At 39.2% G+C, this 23363-nt stretch overlaps 1 protein-coding gene across 1 annotated transcript; it reads right to left on the bottom strand.

Moving 5' to 3' along the window:
• Nucleotides 1-154: 154 nt before the first annotated feature.
• cacnb3b (calcium channel, voltage-dependent, beta 3b) lies at nt 155-15181 on the bottom strand. The gene is made up of 14 exons (XM_072367333.1): nt 14892-15181; nt 11008-11127; nt 10693-10815; nt 10399-10520; nt 10120-10172; nt 9777-9796; nt 9481-9561; nt 5474-5532; nt 5179-5279; nt 4854-5005; nt 4105-4200; nt 3846-4016; nt 3707-3754; nt 155-3598 (listed from the first exon to the last, which is right to left on the bottom strand). Exons 1-13 carry the CDS (start codon nt 14934-14936, stop codon nt 3725-3727), a joined length of 1173 nt encoding a protein of 390 aa, XP_072223434.1. The 5' UTR covers nt 14937-15181; the 3' UTR covers nt 155-3598; nt 3707-3724.
• Between the last annotated feature and the right edge of the window lie 8182 nt (nt 15182-23363).

Here is a 23363-nt window from a genome sequence, read left to right as displayed (position 1 = left end):
ATAAAAAAAACCTTCGCATTAGATTTATCCATCTTTTTGATTCAAAGTTGCGTTCATAGGTTCAGGGTTTCACCCAATAAGAACACTCCTCTTCTGCCCCCTGTGGGCAGTATTATAAAATCACAGATGAGAAATAAACACAACCCACCAGTAATATTACTTAAATGTTTTTATTCACCCCTTCCTTCATGTGTTCCATTAACAAAGATGCACCCTGTACATATCATCCTCATACAGTGCTGGATATCATTTGTCTTGTTGAATTGTCAGAAATCAGGAGAAATGTTGACACCATCAGTTGGCAACGCAGCTTGTTCACAATAGAGGGTGCATACAGCATAAACTTAGTGCATTTATTGCATCTGTAAGCAGACATATAAATGATAGTAGTGCAATTATACCCCATCACAACTGAGGTGATACCTTGATAGTCTCAGCTAGTGCTTTGTCAATGCTCAACTTTGTATTGCATCCAGAATTTTGACGAGTGAAACAAAATAGGAAACAATATATTTAAAACACAAACAAGCAAACCCCCCCTCCAAAAAAAAAAAAATCCTGTGCTTTGGACATCAAAATAATTATTTACTCTTTCTCGAAATGTCTTGCAATAAAAGTTAGGCAAAGGAGATGCTGATATATTGAAGGCTGAAGGTTTCATCCAAAGAAAGTACTGTGCTCACCGTGTTTCATCAGTTAGAAGTTACGAGTCTCAAACCTAATCCTTCAGAAGTGAATGTGTCAGTGGAAGCAAGCTTTACAGTGGTCCTAAGCAGTGCATCATTCTAAAATAAGAGGATTCTACATATAAATACATGCTTTTTGAGGCATTGGATATAGAACTGTGTATGGTGGAAAAAAACCCTCCAGTTTTCATCAGCTTTTGCATCATTTCTGTGCAATTTGATATGATTCATATACAGTATTTACAGCTAAGCCTTGATAATGAATATGTAAGTGGTTATGTAGGTCATGTTGACAAGAGAACAGCTCATGTGAGGTTGATCCTAAAAAGCCCTTCTGATGCAACAGGAGTACAACGTGTCATGCACATACATTAGATTATTTACACGGGTGGTATATCAGCTGAATTCTGCATTTGAACATTTAAACAAGCAGTTGTACTTATGTGAGAATTTCCAATGCTTACTGAGGTGGGTTTATTTACGTGAGAACTAGACAAAGATGGTGGCTATGCAGACTGCAGTCCTGTATAACCTGCAGTTTTAACAGTGGAGACCTCTAGTAACATAATTATTATGTTAGCATTATGTTAGTAGAGGTGCTTATGAGGTCTCCACATAAGCACATGCTGATTTTATGTCAAAAGAAAATAAAACAATCTCCTTCAGAAGTAACCTATTACTATGCGTTGATGTAATCAAAGACCTTAATGCCTTTTTTGGGGAGATCTTATGTAGTGAAAGGCGGGTGGACATTTCTTCACTCAAAGCCCACAGTCTTCACGTACTTCTTTAGCTACCACCACACAACCGAGTGGTAGGGAAGACAATTAAAAAAAATGAGACTGTAGAGTCATGTTCTTGTTCCTCTTTGTGGTCTGTCTACTTTTAGTTTAGTGATAACATACATTATCACAGTCAGTTGTGTTTTATTAGTCTGTTTTATTGTTCAAAATCAAATGATAAATCTACTTAATGTAGATTTTTTGGTCTTTTCCAGTCAGCTTTAAACTGAGGATCAAGACATCTTTTGTTCTTTTAATCTCTCTAACAATTACATTGTTTTATTCTCCTCCTGAACAGGAAAAACAAAGTTGTAAAAAAGATTTGAATCCTTTTTGAGAAGCTTTAATACCAAAATCATCATCAGCTTTTTTTTTTCTTGTTCTGAAAGAAAAAAAATGATTCAATATTACTCAGAGATCCCTTTTGTTCATTGATTTACTACTGCATATGGGTTGTTATAATTAGATTTTGACAGTAAAACAGGAGGTCCACTTATACCTGATTGTCATGCGAAAGAAATTGGTGACTGTGGCTTCAGATTCAAATTAACTGCTGATCCTAGCTGTTCACATACTTTTGGCACTCATATAAATGTAACATTTTATTTAAATTTTTTTTATCTAACTCAGTCAATTAGGTTCTCTTGATCCGATTTGAAGGCTTCTGTGAAATGACAATACTCATTGCAACTTTCTCTTTCAACTGCATGGTAAATTTCGATAGAGGAAATAAAGTAAATCATTCAGTTTTAAGAGGAAAAGGCATCTTTGAAAGTTTTCTGTTTCATTCCATTTCTATTCTTAGAGTATTTCTTTTTTTTAGGGTAGTAACAACAATTTTCAAATATTAATTAATCGTCAGATAACAGGTTATTCTACAAAACATGTTTCTCAGTTAAGTTTTTAGTTGATTTCTTTGGAATACAAAAGTCAAAATGGACTTAAAGTGTGACCCTTAGAAATAATTAGATGTGATGAATTACATTACATATGAAGCCAAATGCGACTTGTTGATTTGTCTTGCATTTGCATATTATTTCTAAGGAGAAACAGAAAACCCTCACAGGATTTGCATCCAAACATCTGCAAACAATGATTGTAAATAATCCTTCCCCAGCCAGCATTAATTCACATTCACAGCTCTGACAAAGATGCATATAAACTGTGTGCATGTCTGTGCTTGTTATACATGGGATTTGTGAGACTGCTACATACAGACTTACAATCAGTTATGAGAGCAAATACATGAATTATAGATTGTAGTTTAGATTCTTATAGTAAAAACAGTGTTTCTGGATAAACAAGGAGTGAAAGTAAGTTATAAAGTAAAATTATTATTTTCCTCGAATCTCCCATGACCGGTGACACAGGAATGACTCTAACAGTAGGAATTGTGCCTCAAGAAACATTTGGTTAAATATTTGGAATGACAGCTCACTTAAAGCTGGAGACATGGAAGACATAAATAACTGATTATCTGCCACCCTTTGCACCTGATAGCCAACGAGTGAGACGAGGTGTATCAGAGTTGAGACTCTTGGACCCCTGCTCTGGAATAATATGTGTTTTACTGTCAGCTTTGCTATGCTACAGTACAGAGAACTGACAGACTGGAATCTAACAGGCGCGTAACTTGAATCAGCCTGTGTGTGTTTTTGACAGCCTCCTGTCAGCGTCTGAACACACACTGGCTCATCAGGGATCTGGGATCAATCTTAAGGTCAGAGCGAGGCGAGGGGGGGTCAGGTGGTGAACAGTGACTGTGCTGCTCCACCGGTTGTTGTTACCAGTGTGTGCAGCTGTAGAAAGCGGCCCTGAGTTGTCAAGTGACAGTGGGAGCAGGGAGCTCTGGCCGAGGGGGCAGCAGTGAGGCGGAGGTTCCTCTGTCTGTTGCAGCCTCCTTCAGCTCCTCCCTTAGCATTCGTGTCTTCTTCTCCTCCAGCTCACCAGCCTCCTGCTCTTTCTCTCTCTTCAGGGATCCTGCTCTTGCTTTCTTTGCCCCAGGTGTGGCTGGAGAAGGTGGTGGCTGGCTTTGGAGAGATGAGGGCTGCTGCTGCCCCCTGGTGGTGCCCTGGTCCCTGTGCTCTAAGACATGACTGGTCTGTCTCCAGCTCACAGTACAAGCTGCTCCTGCAGGGAAGTAAGTGGCATAAATCAAGAGGTTATACTCAAAACCAGTAGCAAAATTATTATTAAGAAATTGAGAGAATGAGGAAGAGAAAATGTATTCATAGTCACCTTTATCTGTGGTAGTGATCATTCTATCAACTCTTGAGTCTCAGAAAACTAGTTAGGACACAGTAGGAAGAGAAGATGCATTTTAATACTGGAGACAGGTGTTATGAATCAGAGGTGAGTTGTGTGTTTGTGTATTAACCTGTTGGCTGGAGTTAGCTGAAGGTGGGGTGACCACGCTTTGGTCCAGTAAGGGGTTAACTGGGGCAGAACAGGGGAGATGTGTAGCACGCCAGTAAATTTCAAGGTACTCTGCAAGGTGATCGCATGCGTCTTCTAGTTGATTCTCATCAAGGATTACATCAAACATCTCCTGATGACCAAAAGACGAGGTAAATAAAGTTTAAACCCCACTGCTTTTCATTTCTTTTTCTCAAGTAATTTCAAACAGAGTGACATACAGGTGGACACTGAGCCAGCTTGTCCCCAGCCATCATCTGGACATTGAGGTGTTTGCTTTGTGACTTCCCTCGAGACTTAATTAGCCTCTGAAGAACCTGTGAGATGAGCCAGAGACAAACATATTCAAGCACATAAAAATAAATCCATCCATCCATCCATCCATTTTCTATACCTGCTTAATCCTACTCAGGGTCGCGGGGTGGCTGGAGCCTATCCCAGCTGTCATTGGGCGAGAGGCAGGGTACACCCTGGACAGATCAGTCCATTGCAGGTAAAAATAAATCCCCATACTTAACTAAGGTTTTAACTAACATGGTTCTAAGTTTTAAGTGATTTTAAGTGATTTATTTATCTAAATAATTTTTACAATTTATTTCAAATTATTAAAACAATATCGCAGTTATGGGCTAAAAAATTATTTTCTTCATGGTTACTTCTTCATGATTACAAATGCAAATAGTGCAACATATTGCTTAACATGTTCTGTCTGAACAGAAGTCAAACAGAAAAAAAACAAGAAAAAAGAAAGCTGTACATCACCCAGGAGAAGATGGAAATATCAAATGATTAACTTTCCCATCTTGATATAGTTATTAATCACTAATCAAAACAGAAGCCCAATAATTTCCTGTCAATAAACAAAATGATTTTTCAACTGCTTTAGCTTTAATTGAGAAAAAAAAACTACATGAGTAAAAACACGTCTTGAATGGGCATCTTTGTGAAGTTTATGCAGGTGTCACTCTACCTTGGGCGAGGACACTTTGACGTAGACGATGATGGGAGCCAGAGACGTTTTCAGCAGCTGTGCTGGGTGGTTGATGGTGTCTGCATCCAGGACGACCAGTTGAAGAGACTTGGCAAGCTCAAAGATCCTTTCTATCTCACTCTGAACCTCAGCTGGGTACAAACCAAACAGAAAGGGAATCTTGGGATGTGGTGCAGTACGGGGCAGTATCACCGACTTACGTTTAGATTGAACCAGACATCACAGACATAGAAGCATCTATTCTTAGGACTCTGTAATCTTTATTTAGCAAGAAAAGATCAAAGACAACTTTTTCATCACTCACCCAGACTGGAGCGAGTGTTGGATCTCTCCATTATGGCCTTCTTGTTCAGCACTGAACGCTTTGCCAGTGACAGATCAGCAGTCACCCGTGTAATAGAGATCCTAAGGAAGAAGTGTCTCATCACATCATATCCACAGCTGTTCCATTTCAAAGGACGACATGAACTTGTACACGCTCCCATCCAAAAATAAATCTTCATCATCATGTATCCTATCGACCATGAAACGTTACAGGCAGAATCCCACAAACAGTGTTACTGGACACTGTAGAGAGCAGCTCAGACGGGCATACCTACCTGCCATCAAATCTGTGCTTTAGGAAGTCAAACAAGGCTTTCTGCATCATGTCGGTAACCTAAAAGACAGAAAGTTGAGAGAGAGGTTAGACGAGACTGGTGTTACGAAAACGTACAGTCCTAACTTACTTGTTAGGACATATTTAGTCATGTTTCAAGTTTGTAATGTAGGGACCATACAGTATAGAAGACAACTGAATACACCCTTGTGCATTACAGTGAATGTGTCAAATTATTTAAAATGGTTTCACCATCATAGAAAAAAAAGCACTTCGATGTTTATAATTGGATTATTAACTTTTATGACAAATCATATGCAAATACTTCAGAGAGGCCTTTTGGGTATCCAGAATATAAATAAAACGGAATAGAGCTTTGATCACATACACACAGGTTTTAAAAGCTCTAATCACAGCAACAAATTTTGACTTACTTAGTTTTGGATATATGGACATCGTCTATCTGTGTGTCTGAATTATGGAGAAGAATCAGTGGGATAAAGAAAACTAATTGTGAGACTTCAGAAAGATGGAAGGAAAATGGCTGACCAAGAAAAAAAACAGCAGAAATAAGCTTGCAGCAATAATCAGGACAAGCTATAGCATCACTAATGAGAGCCTTCGTGGCTGATTTCCAAAAACGACATCACAGTTTATGACAATCTCTGAAAAATAGATGGGCAAGTAATTTAGAGTCTATCAGGTCTTGTCAATGGAATTCTGAGTTTCTGTGGCAGCTCAGTTAATTTGATGGACATGGCATAACACCATACATAGCACTTAAGACCAAAACACAAACAATAAAAAGGAGCAGATTCTTTGGTGAGACCAGGATGAATTTGTTAGCCTTAGATAGGGTCTAGTATGTTTGATATGAACCTTTTGAAGACCATGCCATAAAGAATTATGTCCTAAATGTGAAACACAGAGGTAGGAGTGAGATGATACAAGACTGCAGGAGTTCTAAAATGGTTGGAGAGATGACATTTACAGACGGTATCATGAATGCTGGGGATTTAACCAATATAGCAAGTGACAAGAGTGCTCCCTGTAGAGGAGCCTGCAAGTTAAGTATCCAGTATCGCTGCCAAAATTAAGCAAAAAGTATAAAGAAAAAAGTGGCCTGACTAATTTGACTTGGGTCCAAAAAAAACCTTTAGGGTATAAGAAGAGTGACAACACAACCCCTGCAGTAATAAGCAGCTGAAAAACAATAGGCTCAGAAGAATGCTGGAACATTTGTCTATACATCTGTGCAACACTGGTATTCTCTAACAGAAAAAAATTGCATGCGAGAAATGGAAGGTCTTGGTTTCATCAAATGTGATAAACAAACAGCAACAATCTCATACTTCAGCCTTGGCTTTTGCAATGGGCTGTGGAATGACTGCAGTCGAATGTTCCCTTTAATGTTTTTCTTAGTATTCTTTACTGGAAGTCTGCGTTTCACCTTGATGAGTTTCACACCATAGGGCTGATTTTAAATCCATTTTCTGAGGAGAAGCTCTGTGTTAACCTTAAATCTCAGTTCAATGCCCCCAGCAGAACTTGTAACAACAGGTTTGGAAGAAGTAATTTTTAACAGGTATGTGGTCACTTGATGCTATCTGAGAACTTGCACTAAGGATTGGGCTCTTACTCAAGTAACAGACTTCCCCAGTGGTTGATGCATTCATTGTTTCTGGCTTTTTCTTTTCAATCTGTTTGCTAAGATCCTTTTATGAATTGACATTATATGAATTAAATTATTTTTAATTAGACTGAACTCTAATTAATTGCATTAGAATCAGTTGTATTGTGTTTGTTCACTTTCTTTGCATACTGTCTAGAAATACTTTCATTAGGAACTGTCATTATATAAATCAACTGAATTGAAATGAATGAATTGAAAAAGCAGAATGTGTAACTTTCAAATAGGGCTTTTTCTTCAATTATGTGTGAAGTAGATCTTTACGGGTGACATGGGCAGAGATAGTGTGTGTTTGTGCTGTCTATTTTCAAACATTCCTGGAAAATGAATGGCATTTGAATCGAGCATGAGCCACACAGCTCATCCACAATGTTATAGAAAGATGGAGTAACTGTCAGAGTGGGGGCAGAACAGGAGAAGGAAGAGGCAGTGTTGAGGAACACCAGGGCGCGGCTGTATATAGCATGTAAGAGAGAAACAAAAAAGAGAGGGGGAATGAGAGGGAAAGAGAGATGGAGGCGAACTGGTGTTCACCACTGGAGCATCCCCAAAGCACATCACCAGAGCAATACATAAATATTTCACACACACATAACAAACAGCTTGGCACACTGCCTGTACAGTCACGGAGAGGAGAGCAGAGAGAAAAGCTGAAGCACACACACACGCTGTGCAATTACATGCCTCAAATTTCTACATATACCACCACAGACTCATTCAAAGTTGAAGCAATCTGCAGTGGCTGCAGTGCATTTTCATGTATCTCATTCACGGTGTATGTGTGTGCGCGGGAGGATAGGAGAATACTGCGCTCATTAGCTGATATGAAGTGGCATACAGGCTTTTCTCTTTCACTCTTCTGGATCTAAGATGCTCTTGTTTGTGCTATAGTTTCAGAGAATTATGACTGCAGTGTTTACAGTGAGTGTTAATGGGGTAATGGAGGCAAACCACAGAAATCCTAATGGATCAGAAAATGCAATCTGGATTTAACTGGAAACAACAAAGGCAGTCCAGAGAAGTAAATCCTAGAGACTACACTCAACAAACACACACGTATGTCTAATCCATAACTACTGATGCTTTACTGATTGATTTACTCATTGACCATATTTCAATTATTCAAATAAAATTGTATCAAATATTGTGTCAAAGTGTATCAAAATGTTTCAATTTAACAATTAATACAGCATTATTTGATGTGAAAAATAGTAAATTGTCTTTCAAATTTAAAAAAATCTACAGCTTGCTACATAGCAGCTCTGTAGTTTGTATTAAACATCCTATTCTGCATGGTCTCATGTTCACCGTTCTATTTCACATGCTGGTTAACATGCTTCAGCAGACAAAGAGCCCAGAGATTTCCAGTTAGCATGTGGGCATCCATTGTTGTAGCCTCTCTGGCAAACATATAACTTTCCAAGCACATGTCACGGACGCATTTTGTCTCATGGTTCCTCCCTCTTTTTCCATCCACACGCCCACACACACATGCACACACACACGCACACAGACTAATGGTCTGTTTCCCACTGCTTGTTTATTTTGTACACAGTGCCAGCTTAGACAATAGCATTGATGAAAGTGCCATTGATTTAATTATGGTGCCAACTTTAATGTATTCTGTTGTACTATTTTAGGTGAAAAGTTATTTGTGGTCATTGTGTATGGTCACTGTGATAACTGCTGGTTGCAAAGGTTGGTGTTCGGATTCTTAGCCTTCAATTCTGTTGTGTAATAATGATAATAATAAGCTTCAATAATTTTACTGAATATTGATATCTGTCCTTGGACACACTAATATTTGCAAATAATTTAGTCACTTCCTGCTTGATCCCCAACAACACAGTACATTCAAAATTGCTGTCACCAAATCAGTATCCTTTCACAAATGAAATATGGTCACAGCCTTGTCTTCTCTGAAAAATGGCCAAATAAAGTCTTTTCCAGAACATTTTGATGGCAAAGTGAAGTTGACCTTTGTCCTTGAATCCATGATCAAAAGGAATATTTGGGAGGGGGCAAAGATATCTTAATCATAAGTCCTCAAGGTGTGATAAACTGCTCTAATTTTCACTGACATTTGGTAACATTCCAGAAAACTTTTATTCATCATCTAAATCAAAGAAACAGCTGTCATGGTAGCATTTTTTCATGCTTGACTACCTGCTTAAAACCTCATAAAGGATTTCTGCACATGCTCCACATCTGACAACATCCAGACAATTGCTTAGACCAAATACAAGCTTACAAGACAAGACATGAATAAGCAGAACCACATTTGACTAGCTGCAGAACAGTACTGATGATTGGTTCACCTCGTAGCCTTTCAGTGAAGGGCCCACAAGCACCACCGGCCTCATGGAGGGAACCACGTCATATGGAGGAACGTGTTCAGTCTGCACAGGCCACAAATACAGACAGACGGTAGGAATTTAGAGAATGTAAATGCAATAACAAATACTATAACTCAGTTCAGTAAACATATAAGTGGTCACTATCAGTATTCAAATAATACAAATGCACTGCAGTGCATACAGTTTGGTAGAATACTTGGCTGTAGTCATATAATTTAAAGAAATTAAGTGGGACACAGAGAGAAATGAAAACATACCTGTTTCTGCTTCTGTTTGGCTTTTAGAATAAACAGAATGAACATTAAACAAGAGAGATACGAAGGCTGTATAACAATCAATTGTGAGCTTTTAAAACAAACTACACTTAAAAAGAAAAAAAAACCATTCAGGACATCAGTTTGTGTTCAGGCCATGCTGGGTTGAGGAAACATACATTTACACTTCGCAGCCTTCAGTTATAACGTAAGTTTGCAAACACAAACACCCACTAAATGGAGCATTTAGGGCCAGGAATAGAACTGTCTACACAAAAACGACCTTGTGACATCATGCAAGTCCAGCAGATAGACAAAGCAGCAGGACTCCTTCAGTCCTACTTACCTGCAGATGGAGGGGTGGATCTCCAGCCTCCGGATGACGCGTTCCCTCCTTTCCTGTAGAGCAACATAATGCAAAGCTTTGTTATGCGTGAATCCCCAAAGGAGAAAAGTTGGAGAGAAGGACCTTCAAAATAGAGCAACACATGAGCAAGAACTCAGACACACGTCTAAAATAAGTTTTCATAGACTTTGCAGAAAAAGCCAAAGGAAGAGGGGCAAAGAAAGACATAAAAAAGAGAACTATAGAGGAGTGATAACAAAGACATATCTCATAGCTGACCTTGCTGCTGCTTTCTGCTCTTGTTTTATCCTCATGGCCTCCAGTTTTACTGGGCTCGGGATGAAAGTGATGTCAGCCCCTTCCTTCACGAGCCGACCAATCCACCAGTCATTGCTAAATTTCTGCATAATAGTGAAACAAATATTTTTCTGACTCAGAAATTACGCTTCAAAATGAGTTCACACTGATTAAGTTTGATAAATATTCATTGATATGTTTTTATATTTATTGTTAATATTGTTGAAATTGTTGCCTAAAGTGTTTATCTTTATCTCTGCTGAATCCTAGTCTCACCTCTTTTATATGCAGAAAGTCTTTGGTTTCAAAGTTAATAGCAGCACCTTGGAGTGGACACTCTTCATCTAGGGCCCCACAGTAACTTACATTGGTTTTCACTGCAAACGCTACTGGTTTAGACTGTTAGAAGACAAAGACAGTGAAAGATATAAATACATGTGTGAATTTGCATGATAATTTTACATCCATAGACCTACAAGCTAGGTTAAACCTAATTGGTGTTTTGGATTGCCGGTTTCATGTATCACTGCTTCTCAGGGACAAAAGGTGATTTTAAAGACCGACATTAACCTTTGACTTTTGAGCTCTTACCTTGGCTCTCTCCAGCTGTAGCTGAGCCTGGCGCTCGGCTTCACGCCGAGACGCCTCCTGGTCCTCCTCCAGGGACAGGTCGGAATCAGAGGGTCGACTAGTGTAGGAATCGGCTGAACCCTGAAAGAAGGGGGAGAGAAGAGAGGAGGAGAAGACATGAATAACTCTTATAGCTCAGGCAGAGAGAAGATAAATCCATCTCAATACAGAACCTCGTAGCAGCTGTTCTGAATGATTTAAGATAACCGTTATGCAAGTAACAAAGTTGCTGCTGCAAACAGATCCTTTACTTCTCCCTCTGTATAAACCATGTCTTTCCTGTTGTTCACCTGTCTCTGCCCCTGCCTGTCCTGTCCTGCAGCTTTCCAAAGCAGCTCTCTCTGGGGAACATGTGCATGAGTACTGCAACACTAATAACCAGCAGAACCTTGTTGTTTGTTTATCCACTCAGCCAGAGACACCATATGACGGCAGAAGTCCAGTCTGCAACCAAACATTACATATGGAGCTTGGCATACTGAGAATAAGAAACAATGCAACGATCTCCCAGTTTTTATCCATTTTCTAAACTTCAGATTGGTCTGCACAGCTTGTTCAACACAGGCTTTTCATTGTCCCATCACTAATTAAATGTAATCTAATGCTCACCGTGTAAAGTATTTATTTTTCTAAATGAGAAAAATATTGTCTGCACACTTAAGACTTAAATGCCAGATAACCATTTTCTGTACAATACACATACAAAAACATACTTTTTTCCCCATGTATGAATGGATAATGGACACAAAACACCCTCAGCCACATACATTTTTTTTTATTCTGTTCATTCAATAAAACTCACAAAGCTCAACTTATAGATTCCACACCTGCCTTCTCACTTTATCCCTTCCCTAATAGCTGCAAACTCAGTTGGGTGTGAAAGTGGAAGACTCTTCGAATACCAGACAGGAGCAACCACATAAGAAAGCCAAATATAGCTTAAAATGAAATGCTTCTTTTAATCCTTTTTCTCCTCCCCACAGCTCCATACTAACTTTGCTTTCCAATGTCCCAAAAAAACTGTTTCAGCTGAATCCAGAGCAGATATTGCAGGCATCATTTGAATATCAAAGCCTGCCAGAGGTGGTACAGAATCTAGCAGCAGAGAAAACAAAACCTAATTAAAGCACATAATGTTTCTTGCAGATGGATAATGAGGAGCCTCATTAGCAGAGATTATCTTTACACTGTTGTCCCTTATACTGACCGCACTCTTTGAATGACAATCTTTTTTTATTGTTTCGGCTTGATAAAAGACTATTTGAAGCAGCAGTCCTTATGTCTTTGTCATGGTCCATGGTAAGATTCCATAGATTCCAGGTAAGTGTCAACCAGAAAAAATTAAAGTAGCTCAAAGTAGCTTCAACAGCTCCCAAGATTGTGCCAGTAAGCATCTGACACTGTGAGATGATTATTGCATAGATACTGCAAGTAATAACTTGACAAGTAGAATATTATTGATCACCAGTTGCAGACGGGCTCGCCATCATTATTACTGATATTACATCCAACTGTGACCATTTAATTTCCTGCTGTATCATATAGAAGAGCACATAATTTAGTGACAATACTGTATCTTATTAAAAATATGGGGAAATAAATCGTTATTAGCCATTTCTACCACTTGGTTTAGGTATGTGATGCTAAAAGTGAGTGTGTATTATGCCATTACTTTTTAAAATGTTGAGTCTTTTACTATGAAGTGACATCCCAACCATTTATACCGTTTTATTTGATAAAACATATTGATCATTATCATCATTGCCCTACTTAATGGAAGATTCCATTCCCCCTGTAACCCTGAATTGGATTAAGTGTGTATAGAAAAAGGATGGACAGATGAATGAATTAATGGATGTTGAAAGGGACAGAATAAAATCTGAAAGGTCTTAAATGAGCTGAATCTCCGTCAACTGAGAAGTGACCAGAGGCATCAGTTCACAGACATGTACTATATCAGAAATATTTAGTGGACTTAAGCCCACTAAATATCTGTAAGGTAATTCACTATACTGGAGACAGCAAATGTATCCTTCAGCACTCGCTTTAAACTAGTAAAAGAAAAAGGCGGGGAAACAAGTTGAAGTGTCAGTATAGTAATGATATTGGTCACAGAGTGCTCAGTGCAGACTGACTCTAATATAACACCTAACCATACACCACACAATACTTGGATCAATAGAAGAATCTAATATAATCACAGAAACAGGAGCCTGGGTGCTGGAACAGCACTAATGTGTCTGGCAAACTTACAGCCCATCGTGTTTTTCTGACTGTCCGACTTTTATAACAACAGACTCACACTCAAAATCCACTGTAAAAGAAATCAAGATATAAGATGGTAATGAGAAATCTCTCACATCCTGGAAGTCCCATTAGAGACTGAAACATGAGATAACAACAATGCTACAGTTGTAGATTTTCACCAGCAGAGGGGAGCACATCCACATCACAGAGAACTTGCCTCAATTAAAAAAAAATACAGCTGTGAATGACACCTTCACTGGATCCAGCAGGTTATACTTAACCTAAGTGGTTGAGTTAGACAGTTCATAACCAAGGAGTGTGAAGCAGTTATAGGCTGTATATATTTATGGGTAATTCTTTATTTAAATCTCAATGTTTATTCGTAAATTTGTCAAAATTTTTCATTAATCTTAGTCTTTGAATGTGTCTTTGAATATTTAAGATTCTAAAATAAACTGAACCAAGTTACTGTTGCACAGCTACAGTAACATCATGAAAATCATGGGAAAAAAAACAAAGCAAACAGAACAGGCTTGGTGGCAATATTGAAAGATGAATGGTTTATAGTGAGAAAGGAGCAAGGACAGATCACTGGGCACAGATCCATAAACATTACATTTTTTACAATGACAATAACGGAACACACACTGACCCGAAAATTTACAAAAGGCAAAACATTAAAGCGACAAAACAATGAAGAGATACAAAATTGGGGATGTAAAACACAAAGTGATCAAATTGAGACAAAACAACCAAACATTGTTAGACCAAATATCCAAAAAAAGCGAAACAAAATCATTTAAGGATGGAACCAAGTAAGATACAAAATGAGAAGAAAAATACAAAAAATTATACAGTAACAACCAAAAAAGTCACACAGTAACCAACGTATGATATCAAATAGGCACGAACAAAAAATAATGTTCAAAAAGATTATAGAAATAAGGTTAGTAAGATACAGAGTAACCACAGAAAGGCACAAAGTTCTACAAACATCATCAAATGAGATGCAAATCAAGCACAAAGAAACAGCTAAAGATGTAAAAGATTTGCACGAAGCACAGCTGGAAACTTGAAATAACTACAAATGGTATCATCATTTTTTGTTGTTGTCCAGCATTTCTTTCAGTATGGATGTCCTGGTCCTCGTTTGGACATTTGCAAGCTTTTGACACATCTGTACCCGGGGGCAGAGATGTTAATTTATAACATATCCATAAACAGAGAATACAATTCTCAGACAAATTAATGTTCAAAATTCATGATATTCAACAGATGGGTGATCCAATGGGTAACTAACTCAATGCAGAGCTGCTATGTAACCTGGTCAGGGTTTAACTAAATAAGCAAACTGCATGTGTACGGTACAGTATGTCCAAAGAAGGAGGAGGAAGAAGGAGGAAGGGAAGGGAAGACAAGTGGAGAGATGCTGGTAAAGTGAGTGAACCAGAATAGACTTCTGCTGAAACAACAGCGAGAAGGAGGGGAGGGTGGGCACAAAGAAGATGTCTCAGAGCAGACAGATAGGAGATTCATAGATGAGGAGGCTGAGTTTGCATGCAGAGCGATTAAAAAAAGAGGCAGCATCAACAGCATACCTTGTTACAGATGAGTCCTGTAGCACTCGAGTCGGAGGCAGACATGATCCTGCTGCCAGTACTCTCTTCCCCCCATGGCACAGAAACAGCGGAACCCTCCTCCCCTCAGCCCGTAGTTACAGAGGGTAGAGAGAGAGGGAGGCGCGCTCAGCCTAAGTGCTTCATAGCCATTGCTGCGCTACCTCAACAGACATTTCCTATACAAAATTGATGCCCTGACTGCAGCACTGTTGTGTACACGCCCGCATACTAGTGGTGTATGGTGGATTTGTTTTGCTTCCAGCCAGCCCTTGTGTAAGAAAAGGAGCTTTCCTCTGCCGATCTCCTCCTCCTCCCCTCTACTCTCTTCTGAGTTGCTGAACCATGCCACAGATCTCGCATCAGCATAACAACACTGTAAGGTTTTTCATTCCCCTCTTATGTCAGTTACAGCTTTAATAGATCCTGTAACAGTTAAATAAAATCAATTGGTTGTTGTGTTTGCACTCACACTGAGTACAATTTTTCAATGGAAAAGAACTTCCATAAATAAGACTGAACAGACTGAGCATGTATACTAGCATGAATACCAAATGAGGCAAATATTACAATGACCAAACAAATAAACGTTGGAAAACACTGAAAACGTTTGTCCAGATTTCCAAAATGTAGTAGTGTCACAACCCATAGTTAGGAATTGTGAGATAGCAATGCATCCTTATCCTGTGGGTTTTTTTGTAGGGCAGCATCCATGTGACAGGGTAGATATTACAGCCTATGAATGGTAAAATGTGTGACCCTGATTATATTTATATCAATTGTATCCCCTCCCTGTGTGTAAACTCCTGCTTCTAAACATTTTTGAGTGAGAGTGAAACAGAAAAGTTAGGAAATGTAAGTTAGAGCTTACTCAAAAAGTTAAAGGGATGAGAAAAATATTTTGCAGAGTGGATCTCAAACTCAACTCCCAGACAAGGACAAGTGGACTAATGCCTTCAGTGACTCTTATCCCTCACCCTTACAATAAATTAAAGGCCAAATCAACTGTATCGAACATCTGAACTGTGTACATCATCCAGCGAGACATCAAACATAACATCATGATGGATTTTGTGGGATGTATAACATTGACATCATCATGTAAGGAGGAAAATGGAAAGGTAGATGATTCACACCATGAGGAAGTAAGATGAAAGCAGCATCTCTGTAGGGAAACTAGTAAGGCAAATGTAGTTATTATTCACATTATTCTATAAGAACAAAAAGAGGGTGTAAAGTGTTGGATGACAGAGAGGTAGACAGGCACAAAAAGGAATAGTGGGAGAGCAGAGGAGGGTAGGGTTGTGCCCGTCTGCTTGTCTGACTGCCCTGCACTCTCCTCCTGACAGCAAGGTAATGCATGGACAGAAATGCAGCGGTGAGTCAGCAAGCAGCCATGTAGAGTCCATCAGACGTCTTAATAAGACAGCAGAATGGTCTTAGCTGTTGCAAACAGCATCATTGTTCGTGGCAAGCCAGGCCGCATGCCTGCTCATCAGGTCGCCCCGGGCACTGAGGACCCTACTTTGGGGTCCATTAATGCTGGCAGCACGCACGCACCCTCACCCTCATTCCACTTTGGCTGCACAGGAATTAAGTGCACTCCACCAAGGCTTTTAGATGAAAATCTCTCAGGGCAATATTTCTGCATGGCTTTTCAAAATTAAAGGGAAGCAAGTACACACACACACACACACACACACACACACACAGAAACATGCATTATTATTGCAACAACTCTCAGATGCCTCTGCTAAGGAGGGAAGATGGCGGCCGTATTCTTATCATCAGTGCTATGCATGAAGCAAAACAAAACAAAACATTCTGTTTTTTACTTTTAAATTCATATATCTCCTTTGCTATTGTTAGTTTTTCAAGCTCTCTATTTTGACATTAAACAGGAGAGACATGATGATAAAGAGAGAAAAAGATAATAAACAGGATGAAAGAACGCAGTCAAACCACTGAAACAACAGGACAAGAGATTAACCGGAGAATATTTTCTTTTTTATTCCTTTGCCTTTCAGTTGCTCTAAATATAACTCTCGTCTCCTTTCCTCACACGCCTCCCATCACAGACTGGGGCTGGCAGTGTGGAGCGGATAGCAGAGAATTGTCAAAGTTCACTGAGTTTCGATGAATTCCCCCAAGAAGGAGCAAAGCAGATTTGAGACTGGCTCAGCTACATTCACTGACGCCAGATTGCCCATCTGAATGTGAACTCAGTGCTTCTATGGAAAACAAGACCAGCCAGCCAGACTTGCTTCTCATCAGCCAACAACATTGTCTTGGCAGTGAAGATGTTCCCTTAAAACAATATCCAAAAGGTAAAATAAAATAAATCACTGTTCACACAATCAGTACAAAGAGACACGTGTTTTGGTGACGTTTATAAAACTTTGATCAAGGCACATCATTCATTAGTTTTGTTCTTACTTTTTACTTTTGATGGCAGAATATGTAGACTCTCACATTTTCCTTGTGTCCTATTGAAATTTCCTTGACATGCTTTGTTCACAATACCACAGAATTACAGAACCACAACTGTCTTTTCAACCATGTCTTTATAGTTTTTTAATCAGAAGCTGGTTTTAGGGTTAAGATTTTAGAGCCACGCCTCCACTCATTCTATTCTTTTCCGTGAAGTGTGCCTGTTTAAAATCAGTGTTGAGCTACCATGCAGATATTATTTTGGACAGAAATAACACTGAATAACCCTTGAAGGGCATATTGTATGAGAGTGCATAATGTACTTAATCTGAGAGCTCACACTAGCACACACTACACTGATTTCTCTCATCTGAAGCTCAGACACAGATAGTTGTTAATGATCACTCTTATGGGTATAATCTTGTTACAAGTCATTCTCTGAACTGGCCTACGTTGGAAAAAACAATGCACAACAGATAAATATGACCTTGAGCCAGCTGTCTCAATAAAAGCAATTTCATTTAAGCTACATACATCTATTGTAACTTTTTGCCAATTCTTGGAAAATTACCAAATTAAAATGTGATTTATGCATGCTTTATTCCACTATTGTTCTACGGTCATTAAAGTTGTGTTGCAAAGATAAGTGGCTGGACAGAAGAAGAGAGTACAGCAAGGCGATATAATGTAAAAAGCACCATTCAAACCTCAAATGAAAGAAGCTCTGATCAAATGTTTATGCAAATCCCCTCCCACCCCTCTGTTTTGTTTTTTCTTACATAATCCTGCTGACAAACAAACAATCAAACTGTCAAGCCGTAAATAACCTCCTTGGTGGAAGTAACCAATCGTTATGATGGAAAGCTTGGTGACAGAGAGCGCAGTTAGAAGTAAATTGAATGTAAGTACCATGATTAATTCTCTGTTTTATATCATGCTAATCAGATTGATTAAGAACATCAACTCACTAAATATGGGTACAAATTTGATGAAAGATTCAGAGCCAGCTTTCAACACTAAAAGCACAGGTGCTAAAAAGAAAAAAAATTGTTTTTGCTGGAATCAAACCTGATACTTTTTGCAGAGCACTGCAGAGCTGTCCAGGACAACCAAATTATTGTTCAGTAAGCAACTGATCTCTGCAGCAGCTGGGAAGAAATGACGAGCATGTGAAGGAAAACAGATCTCCAGATCGTCTCAACAAAGCTTTAAGCACACAAACTTTGCAGACAATATCCCACTTCAAGCATTGTGACTTGGGAAGAAGCACCTAACAGTATCAGAGTGCAGCAAGAGCTGAGGCAGCATCACAGGGAGAGGGGGATCATTCAGAGCCAGTGAGAAGTGCAACCAGAGTAGGGCAGAGTGGATCAATACGAGAGCCACCCAGATTGATACTCCATTCTGTCCTTAGCAGCTCCACCCTTGTCTAACGCTACTTCACAATACTTTCTCCCTGTCCATAAGGAGCCCTTGATAGACTCTGCAGCCCTTCTACTTCCATTTTATTTCAGTACTCTGTTTTTTAACATCTGATTTCTCAACAAAAACACTTTTTTTTTGCACTAACTAGTTGTTTGTTATTCAGCAGCATTACAGAAGTGCTACTAATGTCAAGATGACAATGTAATGTGACTCATTTCAGATGGGCTGAGGATGAGGAGGAGCAGGACACAGACAGCCTGGCCAGAACCTCTACCTTTAATCTGCGCTGCCAACTTGGCCTTGCTGGCTGCTCTGCACATACTTATGCTCTCATCCCCCTAAGGGATCCCTCAACCTAACTTCTCCAAACAGTTTCAAGGTATAGAGAGGTTAGAGCTAACCCACATAAAGCTGTGTACCTTGAACGGAACGCGAAATTGCACAGTGCTGCATCCCTCATTAAATCAGATGTGTTTGTTTCAAGCTGACCTGATTTAGGCTGTAGGTTTGATGTAGTCCTAATTGGTGGGTCTTTGCAAGTGGGCTGAACTAACTTTAGGAATGTCAGACTTATCAAATGTAGTGATGCCCTACATATTCACACATTCCGGCTTTACATGAAAATGTATTGAGGTATTGATTCAATGTTTTATGTATGTTCATTGTGTTGGTACAACGTGTTAAAGGTAATTTGTGAATGAAGATAACAGATATGACAACCAGGATAAAGAAAACTGGAGAAAGTGGTTCAGCTGAAATTTCTCCTATGTTTGTCCAACTCTTTACATAAATGAAAGAATGTAGCTTGGCTGATCTCTTGACTTTTAATATAACACGAAAGCACTGTTTCTAGGAACTCAAAGCTGGAACTGGGATCTCAGGTCCTTTCAACATTGCTGGTTCATCAAATTTAATCAAAGCATGCACACTGGTGCACTAACACACACACGCACAAATGCATGCACGTACACACAAACACACAAAGCACTTCACTCCTCACGGGACAGGCTTTTAGTGCTCTGTCTCATGCAGTATTTAATTGACCCCACACAGGAAGCCCAGCGGTCCCAAATGCACTCCTTCCCCCCCACCAATAGAAAAAGCATGAGCGAGTGTGCCCACAGCTTTCCACCACTGCTCCTCCGTCACACAACTGATCTAAATGCCATTTTCTGCTATAGTGCAACCCAGACTTCTCACAGAAATGTCCGTGCTGAAGGTGAGAAATTTAGATACATAACATTTGCTCAAAACAGTGAAATGTACCTGAACCCCCCCATCCTCCGTTGACAGTACCTCCATTTGTCAAACTTTCAGACAAAATTTTAAAAAAAATTTGACTCAAAAGATTTTCCTATTTCTACAAACTACACCTACATCTGCTAACACCACCTAATCAGGTATGTTTAGAAAAACCAACACAGATCTCTTTATGGAGGGGTGTCTCTGCATTTTACAGTCGAGAGATTAGATATAGAGGAGATAGCAGTGTACTTACTCAGATGGAGGTAGGAGAGCACACTCCCCGTCTCTCAACTCTCTCTGCTAGTCAGTCATGGTGTTCACTCTCTCTTGGGTAACACTGAAGTGTACTGTAGCGTGCTTGTAAGTAGTCTATCCCTCTCTCTGCCTTTACACCCCCCTCCTCTCCTATTCTCCACCACTCTCAGAACACAACCCCTTGCTACGTCACTGAGGCTCTCTCTGCTCCGCATATCATCCTTCCCACCCTCTCTCCTCTTCTCTTTCATCTCTACCTACCCTGTCCAATGGGACTGAGCGTCACAGACGCATGCTGAGTTCATTCAAGACTATAGTCGTGATTGACCATGGCACAGTTTAAGATGACCATGTGTTGTTTGGTTAGATGCTATTATATCTTACAGCAAAACCTTACACTTTAAGGAGCAAAGTCTCACATGGGCAAAAAAATGTATCCTTTAGCACCAAACATAACTGGAAATAGATGTCACTTTGTCTATAGGGTAATTTATGTTGAAACTAATTATTTTTACCCACAGCATATAAAATGGCCCCATATTTACACACAAAAAGCATTGTGAACAGGGGTGTGCACAAACAACCATAGTGTAGTCACAAATACAAAGACAACATCTCAACAATGGAAATAGACCATATCTGCAGTCCATCGTGACTTTTCAGTCACTATGGATTTCAACATGTCAAAATCCAAAAGTTTAGAGACATGAGTCAAAGTCTGTTTGCTGGATGAAGGGGTATGAGGGCTTTGTTCGGCATGTGGGAGCGTCCCCTGTGTAGCCCCATGTTCATAGAGTGTGCTCTGTAGTCATGGCTGGATGTGCTCTGTGACAGCTCAGCTGGGTGTGTGCGTTATGGATGTGTAATAATGAGGATGTGGGAGTTTTTCTTGTTTTTACAGCACAAGTCAACCAAACATCTAAAGGGATGAAGAATAAATCTGCTCTATGCATTATGAAAGCCTTTAATATGATGCCAGTGCAAAACTTAACAACGTGCATCTAAAAAACCAACCAGTCAGACTCCATAAAATCATGAGGGTTGATGAGAAAATCTCCAGCACAGCTGAGATTCATAATTCATACATTAAGCTTGCAGGAAACAGAAGCAAAGGCAGAGAAGAAAAAATAAAAAAGAGAGCAAGATGGAGGAGGCACCAAATTCTGCATGAGCAGAAGATGTGAATAAAATATGAATGAATGAATAAATGGAAAGTTAAACTCCATGGTGCTTTGCACTGAGTAGGAGAAAGGCAGAAGGAGGAGAGAGCAGCTTTAGTAGCTGCACTGAAGCATTGAGTACAGATGTCTGCCAGTCTGTCCCATATGAAGCGCCTCTGTGGGCAGAGCTGCTGCAGGTGCATTATGGATGAGGGCCTATTTTAAGGCACTGGGGTTACTGCATTTTGATTTTTGAGGAGAGGGAGAAAACACCTGACTGCTGCTAAACACTTTTGTGAAGTTTGTGCAGCACTTGATGGGTTCAGACATTCAGGTACAAATTATGTTCCAGCACAGACCTGATTTCTGTGTGAGTGTACACGTCAAGAGGAGGGAGGAGGTAAGCAGACTGAGATGCCACTGAAGTGACTGAAGGTGTCACTAAGCAGCCTTTCTTGCACAGAGCACTTCATGCAATAATAAAGCATACACTCATATATCATACATAATCTCTGGTGATGTTGCTCAATGGAAAGATTGTTCATGCTGCAAACACAAGTTTTACCAGCATCTAAATTTTCAACATCTAAGAAACTTTTAGCTCAGGTTTCTTGTGTTTACCTTGAATTCAATTGTCACAAAATGTTTTGTTTTTGTCATTATAATGTCACAAATTATTCAATTAACATGAGCTGGTTGAATTATAAGAGAGGAGTGGAATATCTGATGAGCTTGCATGCCATTACATGCATGTTTGAAATTATATATATATTTTTTGTCTGCCTTTAGTACTTTACTTATATCATATATATATAGGTATTGATAGATAACTGCTACTAAAATGTAAATGGTTAAATACCTACAACAACAAATTCATGTTTGTTATCTGTCTTGCAAATTTCAAGATTTTTGCACATTATCTTTGTCTGTTTATCTGATCTCTAGATCAAAACCATGTCCAGGTGAGATATTGAGGAGACTTTTAGCACCTCAGCATGGGTCTAGTGCACAATCTGGCTCAACCTCCTGCAGTTTTCCTACCAGACCCACACTGAAGCAAATGATGCACGTTTTGCCAGTTGGCTGGCAGCACGGTCAAACTCGTCATTCTTGACTTTTTAAACACCTTTAACACAGTCCAGACCCTCCAGGTGGGAAACAAGCTCATAGAGATACAGATGGATACCCTGATGGCATCTGTGTTCCCTGCAAAAGATAGGTTATCTTGCTCTCTATCTGCTGGTGTATGTGCAGAAATGAAAGAACAGTCAAAACAGGGTTTTGATAACTTTTTATTTTATTTTAAACAAGGTAGACTTTTCAGGCACAGGCAAGTCAGCAAAAATGCTCAAAGGAAGAAGAAGAGACACAAGAAGAAACAGCCTGTAAAAGCCTAAAATAATGTTTTGTTAAGTTTTGTGATTCCTGAATTATTGCATTATTGTTTCATCAGACTTTTCATCATAATGACACAGTTCCCTACTTTTAATTCAAAGGCTAAGAGTGGATTTAATTACCAGGAAATATTTCATAAATCTGTAAAACACGAGGTTATGCCAGTTGGATTAATATTGTTCCACTGTGCACATGCGGATTACTGCATCATTTGCAACTTTTGCATCATCAATTGCAACACCTACAATTTCTACAGAGGGAATTTTAAGGTTTTCAATCTGACCGAGGTCATGTTTTTGCTTTAGACTGTTGTTAATCTTAACTGGAAACATCCTTTTGTGAATTTTCTGGTTTAATTTCAAGTGGAATAAGAGGATTAGCTAAAGTCACAATCAGAGGAGGAGGGAGGATTCACTTCCTTTATCTACTATAAGTAAAAGTACTCATACAATGTTGTGAAAGTAGTCTACTATAAAAAAATACTGAAGCATAACTTGTAAAAAATATCTAAACATCATAATAAATATCATTAGATTAATTAATG

This window comes from Leuresthes tenuis, unplaced genomic scaffold (assembly GCF_036924035.1).
Source record: "Leuresthes tenuis unplaced genomic scaffold, fLeuTen1.0.hap1 SCAF_16, whole genome shotgun sequence".
NCBI classification, from domain to species: Eukaryota; Metazoa; Chordata; class Actinopteri; order Atheriniformes; family Atherinopsidae; genus Leuresthes; species Leuresthes tenuis.
This window is presented reverse-complemented; position numbering and strand designations above follow the sequence as displayed.

What these genes read in the sequence shown, in the direction of transcription:
- cacnb3b (XM_072367333.1), bottom strand. Translation starts at nt 14,936, where the DNA reads ATGTCTGCCTCCGACTCGAGTGCTACAGGACTCATCTGTAACAAG. An exon ending in ACTTTCTGCATATAAAAGAG is followed by an intron (nt 10,521 to 10,692) that starts GTGAGACTAGGA and finishes ACTATTATGCAG; the next exon opens with AAATTTAGCAATGACTGGTG. An exon ending in GAGCAGAAAGCAGCAGCAAG is followed by an intron (nt 10,173 to 10,398) that starts GTCAGCTATGAG and finishes GTTGCTCTACAG; the next exon opens with GAAAGGAGGGAACGCGTCAT.